Source organism: Mus musculus, chromosome 16 (assembly GCF_000001635.26).
Source record: "Mus musculus strain C57BL/6J chromosome 16, GRCm38.p6 C57BL/6J".
NCBI classification, from domain to species: domain Eukaryota; kingdom Metazoa; phylum Chordata; class Mammalia; order Rodentia; family Muridae; genus Mus; species Mus musculus.
The window spans coordinates 24,952,702-24,976,630 of record NC_000082.6 but is presented as its reverse complement, the minus strand read 5'-3'; the positions used below and the strand labels follow the sequence as shown (position 1 = coordinate 24,976,630).

The 23,929-nt window shown below is 42.3% G+C and overlaps 1 protein-coding gene across 10 annotated transcripts in view; it reads right to left on the bottom strand.

Moving 5' to 3' along the window:
• Lpp (LIM domain containing preferred translocation partner in lipoma) overlaps nucleotides 1–23,929 on the bottom strand; it is a 599,229-nt gene that overhangs the window by 15,948 nt on the left and 559,352 nt on the right. For all 10 annotated transcript variants that reach the window (NM_178665.5, XM_017316922.2, XM_030249029.1 and 7 more), the window contains one exon: nucleotides 4,622–4,800. In NM_178665.5, the coding sequence (NP_848780.3) occupies nucleotides 4,622–4,800 (179 nt within the window). The remainder of the gene's footprint in view (nucleotides 1–4,621; nucleotides 4,801–23,929) is intronic.

The window sequence follows — 23,929 nt, the reverse complement described above, 5'->3', positions numbered from 1 at the left end:
GCATGTCTGAAATCCTATTACTGAAGAGGCTGAGGCAGGAGGATCATCCTAAATTCCAACCTAGCTTGGGCTACTGGGTGAGCTCCTGTTTCAACACCGAAAAACCAGTGAGAGAGAGAAAGGGGATGTTGAGATATTAAGAAAGTTACTAAAGTTTTCATGGTAATAGTTTTAGGATTAATGATGATAAAATTTATCTACTTGTAGTAAGACTTAAAAGGAAATAATGATAGTAATCTAATACTCTGCAGAGAACTTCACGGTTGTCAAAGAGTTTTTACATACATTATACTCTCTGTGTACGTTTTAATTTTCCTGGAGGCACCAAAAGGCATCTGTATGGCTGCAATCTAAATAAATATGAATTAAGCAGCAGATCGATTGATTGCTGTGAAAGAAAAATTAAGAGGATCATGGTACAACTGCAGTAGTAATCAAGGCTGTTGTAATTGATATTTTATGCAAGAAGTTGATATTTAGTGGAGAAAAAACTGCTTTGAATTACCTGATTATTTTTGAATCTGGGTTATCAGTAGTAAAATAGTCAGGCTTCTGATATTAGCTTTAAAAACTTCCTCTCCCCAGCTACCAGGCTGCTGGAAGGGCAGAAGTAGCCACAGCCTCACTGGTTTTCCAGGTTCATGTATTCCTCTAGGATTGACTTTCTTACCCCCCCCCCCTTCTTATTCCTTTTCGTCCCCCTTTCTCTTCTTACCTTTTTAGTTAGTAATTATTTCTATGTCTTTGCCGACTACTATGATTGGCTCATACAGGAGAATTTTGAACAATACCCAATGACATGAACCACCTGCTATACTGTTTTTTATGAGAAAGATATTATTGGACTTTATGTCTACTCTCATGGTCCTTCTCTGGGCAGTCTGAAGCTATGTCCTTTTTGACCAATCACTCATCCTTAGCAAAGCAGAGAGGCAGGAGCTGTCACTACAGAGCTCATGATCCGAGGGGGTGTTTTCCAGTGCTTAAGTTGCCAAGTAGACACTAATAAATATTAATAAAAACGGGATGAAAGCAGTTTTGATGGTTATTGTTTACTAAGTGCCTTTTATGTACTAAGTTCTGTTAAGCACTCTACACACATTATTATTTTCTGTTGATAGCCATCTTAAGGGAGCTATGAAGCTAGTCATTTCATAGCCAACAGATTTTTGGCAATTAACAAATGAATGCTAACTTAATGACTAAATGGATCAGTGCTATGGTTTGAATTTGCCATGTTCCCTTCAGGCTCACAGACTTAGGCCTTGGTTGCTAGCTGATGAACATTTAGGAGGTGACTGGATTGTGGCAGCTTAGACTTCAAAAGATTAAGTTCAGGATTGGAGTCACACTGCGATGGTATTATGGGGGGTGGGGGGAGGTAGAAGGTAGGCTTGTTAGGGCGAGCAAGTCACACACTGAGGGCACTTCTTATCCCTGGCAGCCATGAGGTGAATAGCCCTTTTCTCTCGTGCCTTTCTTCAGTCATATACTGCCTCACCACGGGTCCAGAAACTCAGGACCAGCTCATTACAAACTAAACATTCTGAAAATCATGTGCCCAAACAGACCTTTTCTACTCAGGTATTTGTCATAGGGGAAGGAAGTCTCACTAAGACCACAGGTGACATCTTTGCCAAGAAACCACAGCTCACTGTGTATGCATCACACACCAACAGTTTAAGCTGACTTTCCCGGGCATCACCAGTGCTCTTGCACTAGAAACATAGATTCCACAGTATTCCAGCACAGGCTGCATTGGGAATTCTCCACGCTTCTGTATTTGTCCTAAACTTTTTATATGTAGTCTATCTTGTTGCAAAAAAAAAAAAAAAAAAAAAAAAAGAAAAAGTAAATTGGTTACTGTGAAACTATTCATATGTATAGGTTATTACAAGTCCAACAACACTATATAGGCTTACAAAATTACTCAAATATAGAAGTGGCATGATCCCTGGGAATAAGAAGGGGTAAGATCAAACAAATCTTTTAAAAATAGATAGTAAGTTCAGCTTTGAATACAGTTATATAGGTAAAATGAGGAGACTGTGTATGTATGTATGTGTGTATGGTGTGTGTGTGTGTGTGTGTGTGTGTGTGTGTGTACCCACTGGCCACCTCCACATACTGTGTACAGGACCTAAGTTAATCACATTAACTACAGAGTTCTTAGTAGCTACTGGTGATCAGGTCTGTGAAAGAGTTCAATTCCCTGGCTATAGACATGAGCCAACCTTAACCAAATGGCTCATTAGGCAAACCTCACAATTCTGTCCTTCAAGTGTGAAGCTCTGAGATGACATTTGAGAGGCTTTTCCATAGGCAACCTTTATCTCCTCTATCAAGAACCCCCTTGTTTCTTACATAGTATACTTCTACTCCTGCTTGCATGAGGCCTGCCCGGATCCCTGAGCCAAATGATCAATTCTGAGGAGGATAGAGCAGCTCTCCTCTGGGTGCTGCTCCTTCTGCCCTGTATCCTGGTTATACCCACACACCCTGCCTCCTCCCACAGGCCCAGCACTGACATGGACCTTTACCCAGCTCTCTCTGTCCTGCTTCTCCTTCAGCACTCAACACAGCTACTACTGGCATGTAGAGGGAAATGCCAGCAGAACCAAGCTGAAATGTGTATCCTGAAAGCTCACAGGAGAAACCCACTCAGGACAACCAAAATGAAGCTTTCCAAAGTAGAGAAGCAGGCTCTGCCCCTGTGTTGGTCTCCCTGACCATGAAGTAACTCTCCCATGGTAGACAGCTAGCACCTCATGATGGAAGGCTAGCACCCTATGGTGGTAGGCTAGCACCCTATGCTGGATGGCTAGCACCCCATGGTTTCCTTGATGGGGCTAGCACCCCATAGCGGAAAGCTGCCACCTCATGATGGGAGGCTATCACCTCATGATGGAAGGCTAGCACCCTATGATTAAAGACTACCCACTCTGTGTTCTAGTACTTTCAAAGCTAAGCAACAAGCATTCTGGAATGTTTTTTTTTTTTTCTCTTCCATAGAAGGGCAGTATCCACCTGCCTCCATAACTTCCAATTGTGCAGACATTATTTAAAAAACAAAAACAAAAACAAAAAACCCTTGTTTTTCATGTGCACTGAAAGGGGAGGAGTGGGGCTTGAGATGTGTAGCCTTCTTTCCCCCTTCAGTCACTCCGGTCTGCTGTGCAGGAGTGTGTGTTCAGACCCACACGCTTATGTCACTGGTTACAAGTCTCTAATTATGCTCCCCACCACTAGAAAGAAAGAAAAATGGCAGCGATATAAATTTACATTTGTCAGAACTGATTTCCCCTTTTAATTGAGGGGTGTAACATCTCAGGCTCTTCCAGCAACACAAACATGTGTGCTCTGCTTACAGCTATCTGTCTTTCTTGGATCAGCGGAGTCTCAGAGAGGAGAGAACAGTGACAGAAAAACACTCCGAGCTGGCTTCTTTTCACTTCCCTTAAATAGATGCAGGTTTTTTTTTTCATGTGTAATTACAAGCTAAAAATAGCAATAATGTGAAGTACAATTTATGCTGTGACTGCCCTTTAAAAATGAGCCTTTTCTTGTCCAATTCAAGTTGAAATTTCTGCTTCTGGGCTTTTTTTTTTTTTTTTTAGTTCATTCAACCTCGCGTCTTTTGGTGAGGTTTTTGCTTTCACTGCTACTTAGGAGAGTGGTCAGGAAATTCATTTTTAAAATATGAGTCTCAGGTCCCAACACTGCTTGTGGAAAGTACCTTCTGGACGTTGACAATCAACAGTGGGGAAAGAAACCCACAGCCCGTCTTGAGCCTCAGAGCGGAGCCCAAAGTGGTAAGCAATGTGCTTCAACCTTGGGAGCCTTACAAACCACTCACAGAGCATCTGCCCAGCAAGGGAGCCTGTACTACCTCTCACGGGCCGTACCTGAAGCTTCCCACATTGACCATAATAAACATGCACACTGGTAGGATGAGCTGGTTAGCCAGCTAACAAGCACATGAAGAAAAATGCAAAACTGCCATTTTCCTAAACCCTGCAGTTGTGATGGAAGAGAGGGGCTGTGAAATCAGAGACATGAAGACACGTCATATGCTTTTAGGATCCTTCTCAAAATGTGGCACAACTGAAGTCATCAGGAAACACATGGAGGCACATAAGGCCTTGGTTGGGGAGAAGGGTGAGGGAGGACATGGATATGTTGACTATAGCATTCGACTGCCTCTCACACTGGAACTGTGGGATGGAATTGGTCTCTGTATCTGTGTACCAGCAGCTCCTAACTGTACAGTGACAAACCTGGAGAGGTTGTCACAGTTAGGACAAGTTTTGGTGTAATAACTAAATTGAAGAGCTGGGAGTTGTGCAACGTGCCAATGGCCACACCTCTCATCTCCCTGAATCAACTCCTCCATATCTACAGCTTCACAGGGATGTCTTGATCAACTGTAGAGAAGCTCTGAATAGAGAGAGTATGGGAGGACAACAGGGACTTCCTACATCCATCCATGCGCCAGAGATCACTCTTGGAACATCTCCCTAAACCCCAGAGTACATAGCTCAGAAAGAAGCACAGCCAGTGGTGGGCAGCAAGAGCCCACGTCAAGAGGACCGGCAGGTCAGAGGGCAGAGGGGTTGCTTACTTGTGGAAGTCCTCAATGCAGTGAATGAGACCGCAAGCATCCACAGTAAATGGGATGCCGTCCAGGCTACGGTGGCACATCACGCAGGTGAAGCAGTGGGGGTGGTAGGCCTTCCCGGTGGCACGGAGGATCCGCTCCATGATGGGCTTCGAACACACACTGCACTGCTCCAGGGTATTCTGAGGAAAGAAAGAAAACTGGTTAGCAGGACAGCGTGGCTTTAGCGTGGACCACAGCACGGTAGGGAGGGCGGTTTGCAGCAGCATCGGCGACATCAAAGTGATGTACACAGTGGGTCAAAGAGGATCACCCAGGCCCCAGGCAGCAAACCCATGTCTTAGGATTCGTGCTGTCTTGTCTCCTACAGCATTCTATTCTACTACACAAAGAGTGATGACAAGCTTTTCAATAAAGGCTCCGATAGTAGGGATCTGTGGTACTGACAAAAGGCTGCCTCTGAGAACACACGAGCAAGGGGCCTGTAATTCAGTAGAACTTTATTTATAAAAACACATGGTAGGCTAGATGTATTTACTGAAGTACACCACACAAGTTCTATGTTTGGAAGACTGCTTTATGATTTCAAGTAGAACTTGCCTCTACATTAAAGAACTAGTAAGGTCACTGATAGACCCTAACATTTTATCTGTGTAATGACTGAGACAAGTCCATGCCCTCTGTACAGCCCTAACCAAAACTCCCATTTAAAAGCTCAAAATTCAGGCTAAGTGAACTCCTGATAGAAATGTCGAACATAAAATGGCGGTCTGGTTGTGGAAGTGAACAAAGGTTGACTTGGATTTGAAAATATGCTGGGCCTTAGGAATAAATGTGAACCTTAAGAGCTAATATTCAGCAAGTCAGCCAGGGCAACTATTCATCTGTCCCCACAGACTGTGCTCTCAACCAATAATCTTTTTTCACATGTAATATGTTATTCTCTAAATAAGGCATCTGAAGTGACTCACTAGAATCGGGAATCAAATTAGGGTGTATGTGTCAAGAGCTAGACACCGAAGTGGATAGAGCATGAAAATTAAGGAGCAGCTGCCTTCCTGCCCTGAGATCTTTAAAGCCTTTGAAGGGAGAGATGCCTGTAGAGAGTTAACAAGGGCCTGAAAACTGAAGTAACCCCCTTTAACCCACAAGGATGCTCAATGTGATCCTGAACCACGGGTGTGACCATGTACTTAGCTTACGCCAGGCCTTCATGGCCCTGTAGTGTGATAGCATCCTACTGCCTACTCTCGTTCCTATGCAGGAAATGCCAAGCTTCTACATCTTGACGCATGAGTCCATGAACTACATACGGCAAGGGCCAGTCTAGCCTTCCAATGTACAGATTACAAAGCTCTTCCATTACCCACCTGACGACACTATTTCTTTCTACCCCATTTCATTTTATTGATTTTTCTACAGCACTTATCTATCTATCTATCTATCTATCTATCTATCTATCTATCTATCTATCTAATTACTATAAAGTATTGTAGTTTCATTAAAGGAAGGGACTTTTTTTAAAGGCTTTTCAAAACATTATCTATTATTTTTATGTGCATTGTTATTTAACCTGTATGTCTGTGTGAGGGAGCCACATCCACTGGAGTTAAGACAGTTGTGAGTTGCCATGTAGGTGCTGGGATTTGAACCGGAGTGCTCCGGAAAAGCAGCTAATGTTTTCCAGTTGGAAGGGATTATATTTAAAGGATATATTTCTTTGTCCCAGTATACTTCTTGGGATTAAAAACAAGCTGGGGATGAATGCCCCACAGAAAGAATGAATAAAGAAATCTTGTCTAACTACCATGGTGGCTCAGCACTGGTCCACCTCCTCCAACTTTACATCCCAAGATGAACTGTCAAATCCACCATCATTCTCTCCGATGAGCTATGGCTGCCTGAGGTTCTAAAGCTGCCTTTGGTCAGAGTCTAAACTCCCGGAAACTCTTAGGTTCCGTCCTCCCCCCCCCCCCCAGCCCCCGCCTTGAAGTGGTGAAATTACAATACCAGAGTCGTCCAGGGCAAAAGCCTGGAGGAGGACACCCCTCTTCTCTTCTACTCTGGTGACCTGAGTCAGCGTGACTGGAAATTGTCCTCCTGGGGCTTCTGTTTTGCTTCTTTGTGGGGCTTTAACTTTTTTCCCCCTTCTTTTTAAAACCCAGTCTGTAATGGAGTTGAATAAACCAGAATATGCTTGACCCGAAAACGTATTTGTTTGCACTGAGGCTTGGCTCTGAGGTTCAGCTCATTTGCTCCAAACCAGGAGCAACATACCAGGCTTAGTCAGTTTCTGAGGGAGAGCATTATGGTCTGTGAGTAGACTATTCAGGGGATGGGTAATCTGGTTAGTTCTACAAAGAAAATAAATTGAAGTATGTCTAAAATTAGCCTCATGAAAAATGTCCCAAAATCAGAAAAAAAAAAGTTTCCAAGAAAGTAGCTGGCTCAGACAAATGGCCACGAAGGGCACGCTAACCTTTCCCAGACAACTCCCTCTATTGTATGTTTGTCCCCATTTTACACCATCAAGGCGGAGCGCGCTTGTACTTCCTCTAGGGCAGGTGAGCTCACACTCAGGACCTACTGGTTAACTGGGTCACTGAGCTCATGAGGGCACCTGAGGTTGGCATTTCTACTTTCTTGACTCCTGGTAATTTAGAGAGGGGCCTGACAAACTTGCATATAGACAGAGCAAGAAGCATGCGCTTCTTTTTTTTTTTTTTCTATTTCTCCAGCCCCCCGTAGTTTCTGTTTTTTTTTTTTAATTAGGTATTTATTTCATTTACATTTACAATGCTATCCCAAAAGTCCCCCACACACTCCCCATCCACTCAGCCCACCCACCCACTCCCACTTCTTGGCCCTGGTGTTCCCCTGTACTGAGGCATATAAAGTTTGCAAGTCCAATGGGCCTCTCTTTCCACTGATGGCCGACTAGGACCATATGCTACATATGCAGCTAGAGACACGAGCTCCGGGGGGGGGGGGGTACTGGTTAGTTCATATTGTTGTTCCACCTATAGGGTTGCAGATCCCTTTAGCTCCTTGGTTACTTTCTCTAGCTACTCCATTGGGGGCCCTGTGATCCATCCAAGAGCTGACTGTGAGCATCCACTTCTGTGTTTGTTAGGCCCCGGCATAGTCTCGCAAGAGACAGCTATATCTGGGTCCTTTCTGCAAAATCTTGCTACTGTATGCAGTGGTGTCAGTGTTTGGAAGCTGATTATGGGATGGATCCCTAGATATGGCAGTCTCTAGATGGTCCATCCTTTCGTCTCAGCTCCAAACTTTGTCTCTGTAACTCCTTCCATGGGTAATTGTTTCCAATTCTAAGAAGGGGCAAAGTGTCCACACTTTGGTCTTTGTTCTTCTTGAGTTTCATGTGTTTAGCAAATTTTATCTTATATCTTGGGTATTCTAAGTTTCTGGGCTAATATCCACTTATCAGTGAGTACATATTGTGTGAGTTCTTTTGTAATTGGGTTACCTCACTCAGGATGATGCCCTCCAGGTCCATCCATTTGCCTAAGAATTTCATAAATTCACTCTTTTTAATAGCTGAGTAGTAGCTTCTTAAAAACTGTACAGTGTCCTGGCTGGAGAGGCACAGAAGAATAATTTCTTTTGTATGCTTTCTTTACTCTAGACTTCAGATTTCTCAAGGGTAAAATGATTTACCCCAATTCTTCAGCTTACTGTCATTTATTAGTAGAAAGAATTCGAGAAAAGGGCAATTTCTGACTAGCAGATACATACTGGAAACGAGTGGGAAGTCCCTGGACAGAGCTTTCAAAGTGGGACTCACATGTTTGCCTTTATACTTTAGACTTTCAGAAATTTTCTAATCATAAAAATTTAAGTACAACAATGGAAGCTTTGCACCTTTTTATACATGGTTATTTTTAAACAGAAAGCTGGACTCTTCATGTACATATTAAGCTTTTCTAAAGTAGGATCAAGAGAATGTGAAATCACAGTTTTGAAGGAAACAGGCTCCAATAGAATTAGTGCAAAAGAGATGTCTCTAAGTCTGCTCAGACCCCGTCTTCGATGTGTGCCATCTCTGACAGGTGAGTAGCTAGCAGAAGAGCACACTCCAGCTTGGGGACCCTCCCAATCAGCAGTGTGCTTTGTGACTTGGCTCCTCCTCCTCACCACTGATCTCCCCTGCCAGTTTCACCTCCTCTCCACCATTCTAAGCTCATTGCTACACCTTTAAAAAACAATGCACATACCCAGGCCACCTTATACTTTTCTTTGCTTAGAAATATCTGCTCTCTTTCTTTTTTAATTGAAGCTCAAAGGTCACTTACTGTGGAAAAGAAATCTTTCCTGATTCTCTTTCTGTTATAGTAAAAATAATTCACATTCTATGCTACCATAGGATTGCTTATGGGATGTTTTCCCTATGGCGTCTACATGGTCAGGTAGTGATCTCTCTTCTCTTTCCATTAAACTTTAGTTTGAAGTTGTGTAGCCTATGGAACAGATTCTGAAACAACTTTTCACACAGGAAGTTACTGAGCAGTATCCTTGTGATCAGCATCTATAGAAGGTTAAAGAAGTAGATGACATCTACGATGCAGCTACAACCAAAGCCTAGATTCATCCAAGGAGGATGTGACAGCTGGGTGTGACCTGAAGAACTGTTCTTTCATGAAGCTCTTTATGAGAGTCTTTATAGCTGCATGTATCAGTCAGTAGACAGAAGATCGTCCCCAAGAATGAAATGTAACTCTGATTGAAGTACTTTCCTTCATCTGATAATTAGCACAGAGGGACCTAGCTATGAGCCGTCACCAGTCAATATTCCCAGCAGCTGGAGAAATGAGAACATCAGTCTCGAAGAGGCATCCAGGGAACACACTACATCATCTACATAAATCATTATCATTGCCCTGGGCCTGTATAGTCCATGGTCCTCGGCAGGAACTGGTACCAAGCTGTGGAAGACCTTATCACTTAAACTCAATGCTAGATCTATATTTTATTAATTTTACAATAGATACTAATTTGAGAAGTTACTGTAATCAAAGTATAGTTAAAATGCAAAAATTTGAGAGAAGCAGAAAAGAATCAGGGAATCAAGTAGTCGAAAGGCACAGGCTATAAACTTTTCTGAAACGATGATGCTCCAGTTGTGATGAGAAACAAAAATTTAACTAAAAATTAAGCTAAAATCACAAACAAACTTGTACTCAAGACTTCCCAGTGCAACTGTTGTTAAATCTGAGATACAATCTGGTTGTAGTTTTTATATCCCTGGGTGTTATATAAATAACTTTTCTAATTCCCAGGCAGAGGAGCTGGAAGGAGCAGCTGAATATAAATGAGGCACGCAGGCAGCACAAACACTAACCGCCACAGAGAGAAGGAAGAGGGTGCTACCGCCAACACGTCAGACAGGAATACACCGGTCAGTGTGAGCGCCCGCGATCAAGACAGACGTGCAGGGAGAGTTGGAAGACTAGAAAGGGAGCTGTGTTAAAACTTTAATTTTATAAAATTAAAATGTGATCTTACATTTTTGGTGAAATGAGCAATATCACAGAACAGGAAGGATTATAAGATGCTGAGGCGACATCTCATGTTTTAGGGAGCATTTTGGCCTTAGTGTAATCAAGAGAATATCAGGGAGAATGAAACTATTAGGACCTAGAATGTCTGTATAATTTTTTTCAGCCCAGAGATTACAACTTTCCACATGTACTTCCCTTGAAATGCTGTGGTTACAGAAGTGATGCCAAGGAGGCCTTCTAAGAGAGCCCAAACTCACTCCTTGGTGAGGAGTGTCAAAGGATAGAGGCTAGGAGATGCATACCACTCTGTTCACAAACTATCATCCTGGTATCACCCAGAAACCAAGGCCTGGATCATGACTATTGCTAAAAGCAGATTCACACGTCCCGGTTCCCTATGCAATGGGGAGCAACTCCAATGTTCGAGTTGTACTTCTTCTGTAGTTTTGTAGACACACTTTAGACTGAAAACAGAAGGCATTCAGGCTTCCTACCTACAAGTTACATGTAAAGAAATGAAGTCAGGAAACACATCGTGATCTTAGGACCACCTGTCTCCTAAACTCCTACACCACCAGACAGAAAACTCATTGCTGGGCCCCAGCATTTACAATGGTGTTTCTGCATAACACTGATGCTTCATGAATTTTAATTAGAAGATAAACCAACAAATTATGGATAATTTATTTAAAGTAAAATTATTTTACGTAACCATGTAAAAACCTGCCAGAGAGTAAGCTTAAGTGAGTTTCAGGTGTACCATACTTGAGAGGATTACGAGGGGGCAGAGGAGGGTCTCCAGAGTCCATGGGTTATCATCTGGGAACGCAGATGCTCCATTTCCTTCAGTGTTCTGCAGATGCCATCGTTATCTACATGAACGGTGAGGTGAACCGTGAGAAGCACACTTCAAGTGTGAGGGTTAAAACAGACTGGTAGTTCCAATCCACAGAAAGAGCTTGGTCTATGATTCAGCAAATTTCTCCTCAAGTGCCAGTGTAATTATTTAAATTCAAATAGTTCTACTGCCTAACTCACTTATGGAATGTTAATTTCTTCTTGGTTCTGACGATCAAGAAGGCTTCCCAGAGGATGGCAATGCTGTAGCGTCTCCAAAAGCAAAGACTTCATGCAGCCCTGGGAGCTCCCAGGAGCTCCCAGTTAAAACCCCAGCAGCCCTGCTTCCCAGCTGAGCACACATTTCCTACCACAAACTGTCCTGCACTGCGGGCTGCCCTCCTCCTGTATCCTGACCACAATGTATATTTTATATTTGTATCTGTGTTTCAAGCAGACGAGAAATAATGACAGCAAATTCAGTGTTATCTCTAAACTGTGATTTTCTAATCAGAATAAAAAATCTTCTTTATTGATAAAAATTATGACCCCCCCCCAATTTTGCTAGATGATATCAAAACCCTCTAAACTATTTTCTGGTGATGTCATGAGTTTCTTTTTTTACACATACACACAAACATACACACACAGACACACATTCACACAGATACAGATACACACAGAAACACATTGAGACACACTCATACACATGCTTACATAGAAAGACAAGCAGAAACACACACACACACACACACACACACACACACACACACACACACACACACATGATACCTATAAAACACATAGCTGGGGATTCTGTAAAAAAAATTCAACTTTCATTTTTTTATATGAAATCTTTCTGAGGATAACTCTTTGGATTGTTGCTTATAACTCTTCAAACTTCTTAAAATTCTCTTTAAACAAACACTTCATATGCCTCCTCTAATGAGCTCCCTCTGCCTGAGCTGAACACCCTGGAAGTGCAGCGAGAAATGAAAGTCTGAGATACCCTCCCTTCATTCCCAAGTTTCCAGAGCAGTAGGAAGAAAGCACATCTACAAACAACTGCTTAAAAGCACAGGGTATGGACTTTCACAAAGACATGAACAACCTGAAATGGCAGAGAAAAGAGGAACTAATTGAAAATGGGGGAGAACAGGCTGCTCTCTGTGGTTTATGATGACACCTCTCTTCTTGGTGGGGTTTGATTTGCCACTGAAAAGAAAACTGGCTTGAATCCTCTTTGGAACTGATGTTATGTTCTAATAAGAGTCTTCATCATTATCTAAGCCCCCTTGAGAGATGTCTTAGACAAGCCTACCTTCAAACAAAACTCACTCTCCAGGTAGAATATTGTAACAAAAAAAAAAAAAAACAAAAACTTTGAAGTGGTGTGGGAGAATTCAGTATTTTCAGGCAAGAACATGCATATGAACAACTGAACATTTCAGAGAAATGTAGAATTATTAATATAGGAACATGAAGTTTTGTTTATATTTGAATTATATAAATTAGCTTTAAAATACAAAAGAGTAGAGCTGGGAGATGTCTCACTTGGCAAAGTGCTTATCAAGGAAGCACAGAGACCTGCCTTCATTCACTAGGACTTAGGTTTTTGTTTTTTTTTTAAAGCTAGGTGTGAGGGACTGGAAAGATGGTTTGTCCATTAACAGCACTGCCTGCTCTTCCAGAAGACCCAGGTTCAAATCCAGAACACACATGGCAGCTCACACCCTTATGCAACCCCAGTTCTGATAATTCAACATCCTCTTTGGAGAAACTGCTCCCATGTGGTACACAAACATACATATTGCCCCAAACCCATACACAAAAAAATGAAAAATGCAAATTCCCAAAGCCAGGTGTAGTGGCACATGTTCTAACCTAGTGCTGAGAGGTAGATCCATGTGGCTCACTGGCCATCAAGTCCAGCTTACTGGTCAAATTCCAGGTCAACAAGAGACCGTATCCAAACAAACAAACCAACCTTTTGATTAAAAACGAACATTAGTATAGCTACTCCTTAAGGCTCAGAGAAGTGGTTTGTCATTTTAAAGCCTGTAACCATGTTGAATGGTAGGTCTTCCAAAATCCTTTTCTTGGATGTGTCAGAATCCCTGAGAAATGGAGGGAGGTAAAGCTACCTTCATGCCAGGGGCAAATTAAAAGATCACAGAACTCCAGTGAGACTATCGTGAGAGGGGAAGAAAGAATAGAATTCCTTTCCTTCCGAGCCAAGTCCAATCAGAGAGCTGTCTTTACAACATCTTCAAGGCATAGTCTTGTTAGGGCTTATTCACGTGAGAACCGCAGCAAGCCTGACATACAGTCAAAGAACTGCTGCTGACTTCAGGAGGCTGGGTTTCAAAGTCTAAGAATTAAGTGACATTTGGTGTCCTCACCTGCTAAGATTGGAAGTGTCTCCATATATTTTTAATAGTTAATTGAGATCCCATATGTGGGAGGAAGGATTTAGTTCTGGTATGTAATGCTAGCTTTAATGTTGATCTTATATAACTTTTCTTCATTAAAAAAAGTAATCTCCAGGCCTTTATCTCCACCAAAGAAAATCTAGCACCAGACATGGGCATTAACTGTGCATGCACAAGACCTCAGATATCTCCAGAGCAGTCAGCAGGGGAGGCAGAATGGAGAATTTCTATGCTACACATCTTAAGGTGATCAGGATTTGAATCTATGACTTCTACACCAAAGGCAAACAAGATTTTCTCTAGTTCACACTTACTGCTAATCAGTAAGTTTCTTCTAGCTCCCTGTAGTGGCCATCCCACAAAATGCCTTGGCTCATCATTAGCATCCTGCCGTCCCAGAACACCTCACAAATATATAATTTGGGGCTTCTTGTCCCTTTTCACATTATTTAGCAGGATGCTGTCACTAGGAAGATGTTTTTTCCCAGTATTACTCTCATTGATGAAGATGTCACATCCAGGACCCTAATGACATCCTTTCGTCTGTGTTCCCTAGCCCCAATCCAATCACTGGGTGCCTTCCGAAGTGCCAAACTTGTGGTGGCAAATGGTTCAAGAAGACCAGATGAACACAAGTGAAAAGCCACTGTTCATTGCTTCTGTGCTGCACCTCTGCCTTTGAGAGCAGAAAATGAATACACAGTGATGGAAAAGGAGGGTCTGGCCTGGACCTCAGACACTGATTCTCATGTCATGCTGTCTAAGGCCCACCTCTCATCATTCTTGCCAGTGGCAGCCTGTATCATTATTTGTTTCTAGGCATTGAAGACTAATACGTTATCAGCCTCTATAACAGCATGCAATCATAACAGGCCTGCAAAAAGTATTTGTTGTATGGAGAAGAAAATGAACTGCATTAAATAAAGTAACATCTTAGGTGTGTTTTAGTCTTAGGATTAATTGTTTTCATCTCAGCAAGAGGGTATCTCTCAAAAAAATGTTAAAACCTCCCCTAAGAGCATAAATGATCTGAAATTATTCATACACACAGTCAGTAGGGCAACACCCTTTTGCTTAACGCCATCTGATTATCAATGGTAATTGACCCATCTAGGGGAACATTCTAAAATGTGAGTTTAAGCAAAGCTCTTTCCAGCTATGTGTATACACAGTAATGACCACCTGTGTGCACATTGCAGATCAGAATTAAACCACCCTGAATCATCCATTAGAATCATGATATGCGAGCAGAGACTAGAAATGTTCTTAGTACCATTCTGCTCACGTGCCTGTTTTCTGAAACCCAGGACTGCGTGGTGCTTATTTTCTTCCTGATGTGTAGATTGCAATTATTTCCTACACTACAGCCATGAGAGGTCTGAGCCAACCACCAGGGTCATGGAAGATTTCTCCTTGTTCATATGCATGTGACAGAGAAGCTTCTTTGAACCAAACTTGATCTCTTTCAAAAGAGTTAGAGTTAAGCCTCTAACTCTTGGGAGTGGCAGTGGGAACAGCCAGAGGGCGGTGAGCTACCTCTGATCCTCTAGAGATCATTTGAGCACATTTGGCAATCACTTGGCTTCTGTTGAAAACAAGTCCTTCTAATTACACTTCTGCCAATGGAAGACAAAAAGGCAGCACTTGGGCTTAGAAAGGTCACGGTGACATGCCAGTGTCAGGGCTGTGATTGTGGTTTCCTATTGAGTACAGGCCCGCTGATGGGAGAGCCACACACCCGGCTGAGGAACCCATTCACGGGAATGGAATCTCAACAGGCTGCAGAGCGATTTGCTGTTCTCCTAAACGGTATCTCGCCTGTAATAATTTTTGACACTAGAAATAAAATACTAACACGTTTTGGTTCTTCTTTCTGTACTCTGCACTACATTTAGATGAGCTAGGTAGGAAAGGCTCAGTGAATGCAGGGTTTCTTCCATGCTACAGGGTTTTCCAACTGCCTCAAAGACAAAGGAGGCAGAACATACAGATGTTTGCTCCTTGCTGCACAGAGTTGTGGACTAACTCCTTTGGTGTCTCTGGAATGCAAATTTTCTTTCACAGTTTAGCAGTCTTTTTTGGATTTCAGCACAGTGAACTAACACTTTCCTGGATTCCAAGACCTCCAGAGAACCAGATGGATGAGAGGAACTGGGAAAAAGAACCCACACTGTTTGAAAAAGGTATGAATTTCTCACTCTGCATTTAGCCAAAAAGCTCTGAAAACTAGAAGAGCGAAATCACTTTTGGTTTGTTCAAATGCATGCCATCCCAGTTGTTGGTGGGGTGTAAGAAAAGAAAAGTCCAAAGTGATTTGGTGGTTTGGAGTCTGTGTTCAGTTTTAGCTGGGAAGCAGATTTTAACAGAGACGGTGTGTTTACTATCAAAGGAAAGAAAGTATAGAGGAGATTGCTCAAGAGATCATTCTGAGTGTCTGTGCTCTGACACGAGGGAAGGCTTTCGAAGGCCAGCTCTAAGTGGACAGTTTGGTCCTTCTGGATCCCTATGGGACCTTCCCTTTGCAGACAGGTATCCCATTCTCCAGTCTTCGCTCAGAAACCAACCCAAACTTCTCTGTGTTCTTGCTCTTCATTAATTGGGACCTCTGCTCTGAGATTTTCCTTTCCAAAGGTCAAGGGCGTACAGCTGTTACCTCTGTTACTGTTTTCTCCATTCTTCTGCCCTTTCACACAGCGGTCCTGTATTCTTTAAGGCAGTGACCTGCATAGAGTGTTACCTCTTTACATGAAATCTACAAAGAGGGATACAGCAAAATGTACTCCATCATCCTTTGTGACACGTGCTGAAGAGCTGGGCTACTGAGACAGACCTAGTCAATGGAGTCTTGTGGCTCTGGATGACTCTCTGCAGCACACACAAAATGCTTTTCTCTTGAATTGCCACAGGATGGTTCTACATCAGTGTTATTACATTGAAGAGTCCACCTTTAGTTGGGGCACATCAATGAGAAGCCCTACTTGTTCCAAGGTAGCTGATCAGTAGTCCAGGCCTCTGAGAGGCCTCAGTTCAGAACACTCAGCACTGTCTATGACCTAGAGCTTCCTGGCTGAGAGACTACCAGACCCCTGACCAACTGGATATAGGAGGGAAAAAGATTGCTTTGTGACCAAAAATTTTTTTTTTTATCAAGCAGTTATGGTGGCTGTCATATTAAGACAGCATAGCTTCCATATATGTAAAAGCTGTTCAAAGTTAGACATTTAAACTTATTTTATGTTGGTGGCACTAGATATGTTTCACAAAACACAGTAGAAATTGTTTGGTAAATACCCAAATGAATGGCTGAATGTAATAATGAATGAAAAATACACATGGAAGTCTCATGATCAATGGACTGTAAATTCCAAAAGAGAGTTTTATTCAAAATGACAGGGTATGCTGAGTGAAAATACTGACAAACCAGAAGGTAAGAATACATATCAGACTTTCCTTCTCCATAGAGTGGGTGATGGGGTTTTCAAGTCTTGCAAGTCATTATTTATTCCAGGAAACAACATGAGCATCCGGGTGCAGGATCATGCATGGTGATTCATTCTCTTCCAGAGCACCTACTGCTATTCTTTGTTTGTTTGTTTGTTTTGTTTTGTTTTGTTTTCGAGACAGGGTTTCTCTGTTTAGTCCTGGCTGTTCTGAAACTCACACTGTAGACCAGACTGGCCTCAAACTGAGAAATCCACCTGCCTCTGCTTCCCAAGTGCTGTGATTAAAGGAGTGTGCCACCACTGCCCGGCAACCTACTGCTATTCTTAACATCTTTGAATGCGAAGACAACAACTTTCATTAATAGGAAAATGGATAAATAAATTAGTGGGAAAAAAAGAGAAGAGAACTTTCTTGAATTTTTTTTCAATTAACAAAAGCAATATATTTCTTTAGCTGCATAACCAAGAATTTATAGCAGTTAAAAGTTTCACAGAGGACTAGGGCAGTGTATTAGAGTAAGTGAGATCTTGGTCTTTATCTGTGCCAGTCGGTTTGGTGAGTACATTTCCTGCATAGCACCCCTAGTTGGTGAGGGCTTATCTAGCCTGAAATTATCATTTCTAGGGACAGTAGACTCTTTTGGAAGGTATCCATTCTACTGGCCCACTTAATTGTTAGAAGATTATATTTAATCTTCCTTCTGTCCTCTATAAGCAAGTCTGTTGCTTTTCTATGCAACAACCCTAAAGAGTACTGAAAATATTGTCTTTTTTGAGCCTTCTCTTGGGATAACTACCTGGAATCTTTCCACCCTTTCTTATGGGCTATTTCTGTCTCTTATCCCCCCAACCACTATTCTCAGCACAAGTTCCAGTTTATCTTGGATCCCTTCAACACATGGCGCCCAGAATAGAACACAGAACTGTAGGCTCTAGAGCTAGTGTGTGTCCTGCATACCCCTGCCTAAGTAGTGCAGTCACAAATGGCATTTAGGTTTCTGTCATGTGATATATTGTTATTTTGATTACTAATCTTATAATCAAATTTCTTCTCTTAGGGGTTTTTTTGCAAACATGTTGAAAGATGTTTCCCATAGGATCTCCTACTAAGTACCCTTAATTTTCATCAGAAAATACATAATTTTGCTTCCTCTACTGTGCTATCCCATCATCCCCTTAGATAACCAGAGTAATATCTGCCATGTCACTCAGCATTTCCATGTCCCTTTTCCATGCTGACACAGAGGATATAAGGCACATTCACACAGCTCCTGAATTGGAAGGCTTCATTTGAAAAAAAAACAGTAAGTTTTGAGCCTATTTGGTCCTTAACTCTGGGGTTAGGAGGCCAGGCACATACAGCTTTAAAAACAGTTCTCTGCTTGTTTGACAGGCTGAAAACATTGCTCTGGGGTTCTGGAAAGCATTTGTTAAGGAGCTAATAATCTACCTTGAATTTCTTTCAGGGAAAGTGTCTTTGGTTGGGAGGAGACTTAAAAAAGAGAGGAAGAAAGAAAAGCAGAGAAAGATCTTCAGTAATAGGTGTCTGCTCCATGGTAAATGCTTGGTGTGGCTCTCTCTGGCGCTCTCTCTCTCTCTCTCTCTCTCTCTCTCTCTCTCTTTCTCTCAAAATCAATTTAACTCATTAAATTCTCAAAGTAACTCCAGGATCAAAACATTGTTAGAATTTCATACAAGACAGTAAAACATAGATTCTTTTTTTTAAAATTTACATGTATCCAAAGTCATAAGTTGGTAGACAGGGATTGAACACAGTCTTGCACAGTCCTGCCTGACTCCTATCTACATAACTGGTAAAAACAATATTTTGTAAGAGAAAAGAAATACTGCAAATATGTGGACATATATGATAAGTGTACATATTACAAGAGATCTTAACTCAAGATAGCACCTCAGAGTTGCAATAATCTACAAAGGAACAGAAGGTTATTCGAGACATCAGTTGGAGAAATGTGGAGAGTGTATATTATATGGGTAGCTGCTTCTCTTTCCTCTTTAGCAACTCAATGGTAGTTAAACACATAGATGCCTGGCATAATATATAAGTGCTGTCTCCTTGCATTAACTAGACTTGGGTCAGAGTGGAATGAAGCAGGGGCAAAAGGCAGGACATCAGCACAGCAGGAGTCTGGTACCTACCCACAGTGCATCTATTTCCTCACTGAGAGGGAAATGAATAACCTGTAGGTTGTTTTCTGACTCTACAGCTGAACCAGGTCTTCATAAATGCATGTACTTCACAAACACATGCCATTCCCCCTCCACTACCCCACATGCCTTAAATTTTTAATGTGCATAATAAAGTTTGGATGCAAAGAAACTCAGATATATTTCAAGTCTCTGAAGGAATGACAATGACCAAAAGAAGGAATATACAAGATCACATGTCTTTCCTGCTGCGAACCGCACACAGGTCTCCCTAGAGAGAAGTGCTTGGCACTGCGGACACCCACCCATTCTCTTATGTTCAACAGGATAGTCTGCTTCCTACTGTAGCCAAAGACCCTTGGAACGTGACTTATACTTTGGCTTCTCAGCTGTTCTTAATGCTCTTCTCACTGACATCTGACTAGATATTTTCATACATTGATTATGTGTGTCCTCTCCTCTGGAGAATTTCTGGAACAAGTCCTCCTCTAACAGAATGCATTTCTCCTCTGCCATTAAGAAAGCCTTACTGGTAGAACTATCTACCAGGTCAGCCTGTTTCACTGTGTTCTTGGTTTTATAAGTGTTTGTCTTCACTGCATTTTGAACTTTGGGGTATGGGTCTATGATTTCAGTTATTGTTTCAATTTCATAGCCAGCAAAATATCTGTCAGCATTAGGTATGTAGTAGGCGCCCTTTGACTCAAGAGTGAGGAAATAAAGTTTGAAGAGTTGATTTTGTTGATGTAACAGTGTGAATCCTCATGTCATTTAGGGGACACTAAACTCCATGTACAAATGCAGATTTAACAGGAAGCAGGGATATGTTGGATGTTTGGTCAATGATTATAAACGTTTTTTACACTGGAGTGAAGTGAAGACAATAAGGGCCCCCATGGTCATGCAGTAAATCTTTCCAGATGAGTTCTCAGCCCTCCTCCACCCTGTTTATGACATGCCTTGTTCCAGTATCACAGAACAGCCTGGAGAGGCAGACTTAAGACAAGAGACAGCATAGAAAGCAGGTCGTCACCAGACAGGGGTGGTACATGCCTTCAGTCCCAGAATTTAGGAGGCAGAGGCAGGCAGATTTCTATGAGGTTGAGGCCAGCCTTGGTCTACAGAGTGAGTTCCAGGACAGGCAGGGCTGTTACACAGCGTATCTCTGTCTCGAAAAGCCCAACAATAACAACCAACCAACCAACCAACCAACCAACCAACAAACAAACAAAAAAACAAAAAAACCCAAACCATAAATAAGTAAATAAGCAAACAAACAAACAAATAAAGCATGCCCTCTATGCCAGGGGAGCAACTATATAAAAGAGGCATTTTCTTCTATGAGAAGAGACACCACATAAGCCAAGCCCTAAAGTAGAACTGACATTGAAAAATGAGTATTCTGCAGTACTAATTAAAATACAGGTAGACCAGAACGTTCAAGCACTTGGTACCTAGATCCAGATTATACAAATCCTATAGTGAACTAGCAGGAAAGAAAATGACCTGAAGTACCAGCTAAAGCAGCAGCGCAGTAAGGGAGTGAGGCAGGAAGAATGGACTGCACATGTAATTCTGAAGTAGGGGCAGAAATACAGTGAAGTGTCCTGCCCACCAATGGCTTTTCCAATGGACAGTAGCCTAAGGGCTTGAGAAGATGAAAACTTAGGAACTCACACTTCTTACGTTTTCTTTGCAGCATGTTCTTCAGAAATATCCAACGGACTTTGAGCAGAGAAAATAAGTCTGGCATATGGTAAAGGAAATGGGATCAGAGATGTTGTGTTCAATAAGATAATAACTGGGCTAATTTACCATTTTGATGCAGAAGATGGACTACAGAGCAACTATGAAAGATGAAATATTCCTAGTCAAGGAGGGATTTTATTAGAGCACAACTGGATGCCAGAGGTGAAAATCCTGGAGGGCGGCCCAGTCCAGCCAGGTAAGTTTGCAGACACAGCAAAAGAGCTAGCGACAGGTAGGCAGTTACCCTGCCAAGTCAGAGCAAGACTCTTGGCTGCTGGGCCTTGCTCTACCTACCTTTCCATAACACCAGTGAAGCAACACAACTGCAGGAGACAATGAGCTGTGTTTAATGCTGGGGTCCCTTGGGCCCTTGTTACTGAGATAAGATACATTTATGCCACATATTCAGTACTCGAGTTCCCATGATTTTCCCTTAGGCAAATTTACGATATAACAAAAATGGAAAAAAAGTAGAGAAGAATGGAGAAGCTAATTATAGCAGAGTGTGGAATTTGGCATATTCATGGAAGACTAGACAACAAAAAGAAGCAGATGGCTGATACAGCTACAGGAATGAATGAGTCTCAGAAACTGCACGCTGAATGAGAAAAGGCAGATTCCAGGGAGGGGGGACGGGAAGGGACACAGAAAGAGACCGAGACTTACTGCAAGTAAAGAAACAGAGCGCAAGAGGCTGGAAATCAGTTGCTTCCGGGTAACAGGTGGGGCTGGCTTTGGAAAGGACCTGAGGGAGTTTTCTGGAGTGATACATACAGCAGCCCATTCTCATCAAACTTAGCATTCCTTTTTTTCTTTTTCTTTTTCAATTTTTTAAAATTTTTGTTTTTTGTTAGATATTTTCTTCATTTACATTTCAAATGCTATCCCAAAAGTCCCCTATCCCCCCCTCCCCCGCCCTGCTCCCCTACCCACTCACTCCCACTTCTTGGCCCTGGCTTTCTCCTGTATTGCGGCATATAAAGTTTGCTAGATTAAGGGGCCTCTTCCCAGTGATGACCTAGGCGGCCATCTTCTGATACATATGCAGCTAGAGACACGACACAAGCTCTGGGGGATACTGGTTAGTTCATATTGTTGTTCCACCTATAGGGGTGCAGACCCCTTCAGCTCCTTGGGTACTTTCTCTAGCTCCTCCATTGGGGCCCTGTGTTCCATCCTATAGATGACTGTAAGCATCCACTTCTTATTTGTCAGACACTGGCAAAGCCTCACAGGAGACAGCTCTATCAGGGTCCTGTCAGCAAGATTTTGCTGACGTATGCAAGAGTGTCTGCATTTGGTGGCTGATTATGGGACTCCCGGGTGGGACAGTCTCTGGATGGTCCATCCTTTCATCTTAGCTCTAAACTTTGTCTCTGCAGTTCCTTCCATGGATATTTTATTCCTTATTCTAGGAAGGAATGAAGTATCCACACGTTGTCTTCCTTCTTGATTTTCTTGTGTTTTGGATGTTGTATCTTGGGTATTTTAGGTTTCTGGGCTAATATCTACTTATCAGTGAGTGCATATCAAGTGACTTTTGTGAATGGGTTACCTTGCTCAGGAGATATCCTCTAGATACATCCATTTGCCCAATAATTTCATAAATTCATTGTTTTTAATAGCTGAGTAGTACTCCATTGTGTAAATGTACCACATTTTCTGTATCCATTCCTCTGTTGAGGGACATCTGGGTTCTTTCCAGCTTCTGGCTATTATAAATAGGGCTGCTATGAGCATAGTAGAGCATGTGTCCTTATTACCAGTTGGAACATCTTCTGGGTATATGCCCAGGAGAGGTATTGCTGGATCTACTGGTAGTACTATGTTCAGTTTTCTGAGGAACCGCCAGACTGATTTCCAGAGTGGTTGTACAAGCTTGCAATCCCACCAACAGTGGAGGAGTGTTCCTCTTTCTCCACATCCTCGACAGCATCTGCTATCACCTGAATTTTTGATCCTAGCCATTCTGACTGGTGTGAAATGGAATCTCAGGGTTTCTAACCTAAGTATTTGCTTGCGCGTAAATCATGCCTTAATAAAAATGAAAACACTGTAAGAAGGACTAGGAAGCAACACTAAAGTTGGTACCATTGATAAGTATAACACGAATATACAAATTAGAAGAAGTAAGTATGGGCTGGTGAGATGGCTCAGTGGGTAAGAGCACCCGACTGCTCTTCCAAAGGTCTGGAGTTCAAATCCCAGCAACCACATGGTGGCTCACAACCATCTGTAACAAGATCTGACGCCCTCTTCTGGAGTGTCTGAAGACAGCTACAGTGTACTTACATATAATAAATAAATAAAAAAAAAAAAAAAAAAAAAGAAGAAGTAAGTATATTCAAAATAAATAAGCCCAGGGAAAAAGCCCCCTAGAGCACACATGACCCAGGCCTAGCTAAGACCTCTGGACTAACCTTTCATTATAATATATGGGTTATAATATATCTGGGAACACCCGCCTCCCTAAAAATAAAAGAAAAAAAAAGACCTCTGGACTATCTAAAAAGGGGTCAATACTGTAAATGCAGACACATGAAAACTTTGCTCTAAAAAGGGGGTCACTTTAATTCCTATTCATAAGAACCTTTGAAAAAGTGAGGTCATACACAGTCATTCAGGTAGCTCCCTGCTTCCACGCAGTAGCTGAGAAAGCTGACTCACAAAGAGCAGTATACGAATCAGGAGACATGCATGGGGTATGGTTGTCTACACTTCCAGATGACTTCTTACTACCCACACTGCGCCACGGGGTCAGATGCTTACATTCAGCCCCTTTGCCCATCCCCTCACACTGTCACTAAAACACTGAAGGTGGGAGTGTCCTGGTTTCAGAGGTTGGTTTCTTAAGGAACTTTGCAAAGTTATAATCTATAGATACAGGCTGGTCTGTGAAGTGCCTATAGTGTACCCACAGCCCTGACACTCTTAGAACTCTCCTGCCAGAGACATCCTGGCCACTCAGACAGCCACACAGAGGAATCAAAACAAGTCCCAAACAAGCAGTGGCTTCCCAAGTGACAGGGATAGCCCTTACATCACATCCCTCCATCCTGAGTACAGAGGAGGCCTGAGCTTAGCTGGGAGACCAGAGCACAATAAAGGAGCAACTGCTTCACTGTAGGGTAGGGTGGGAGACCAGAACTGCCCCGTGGA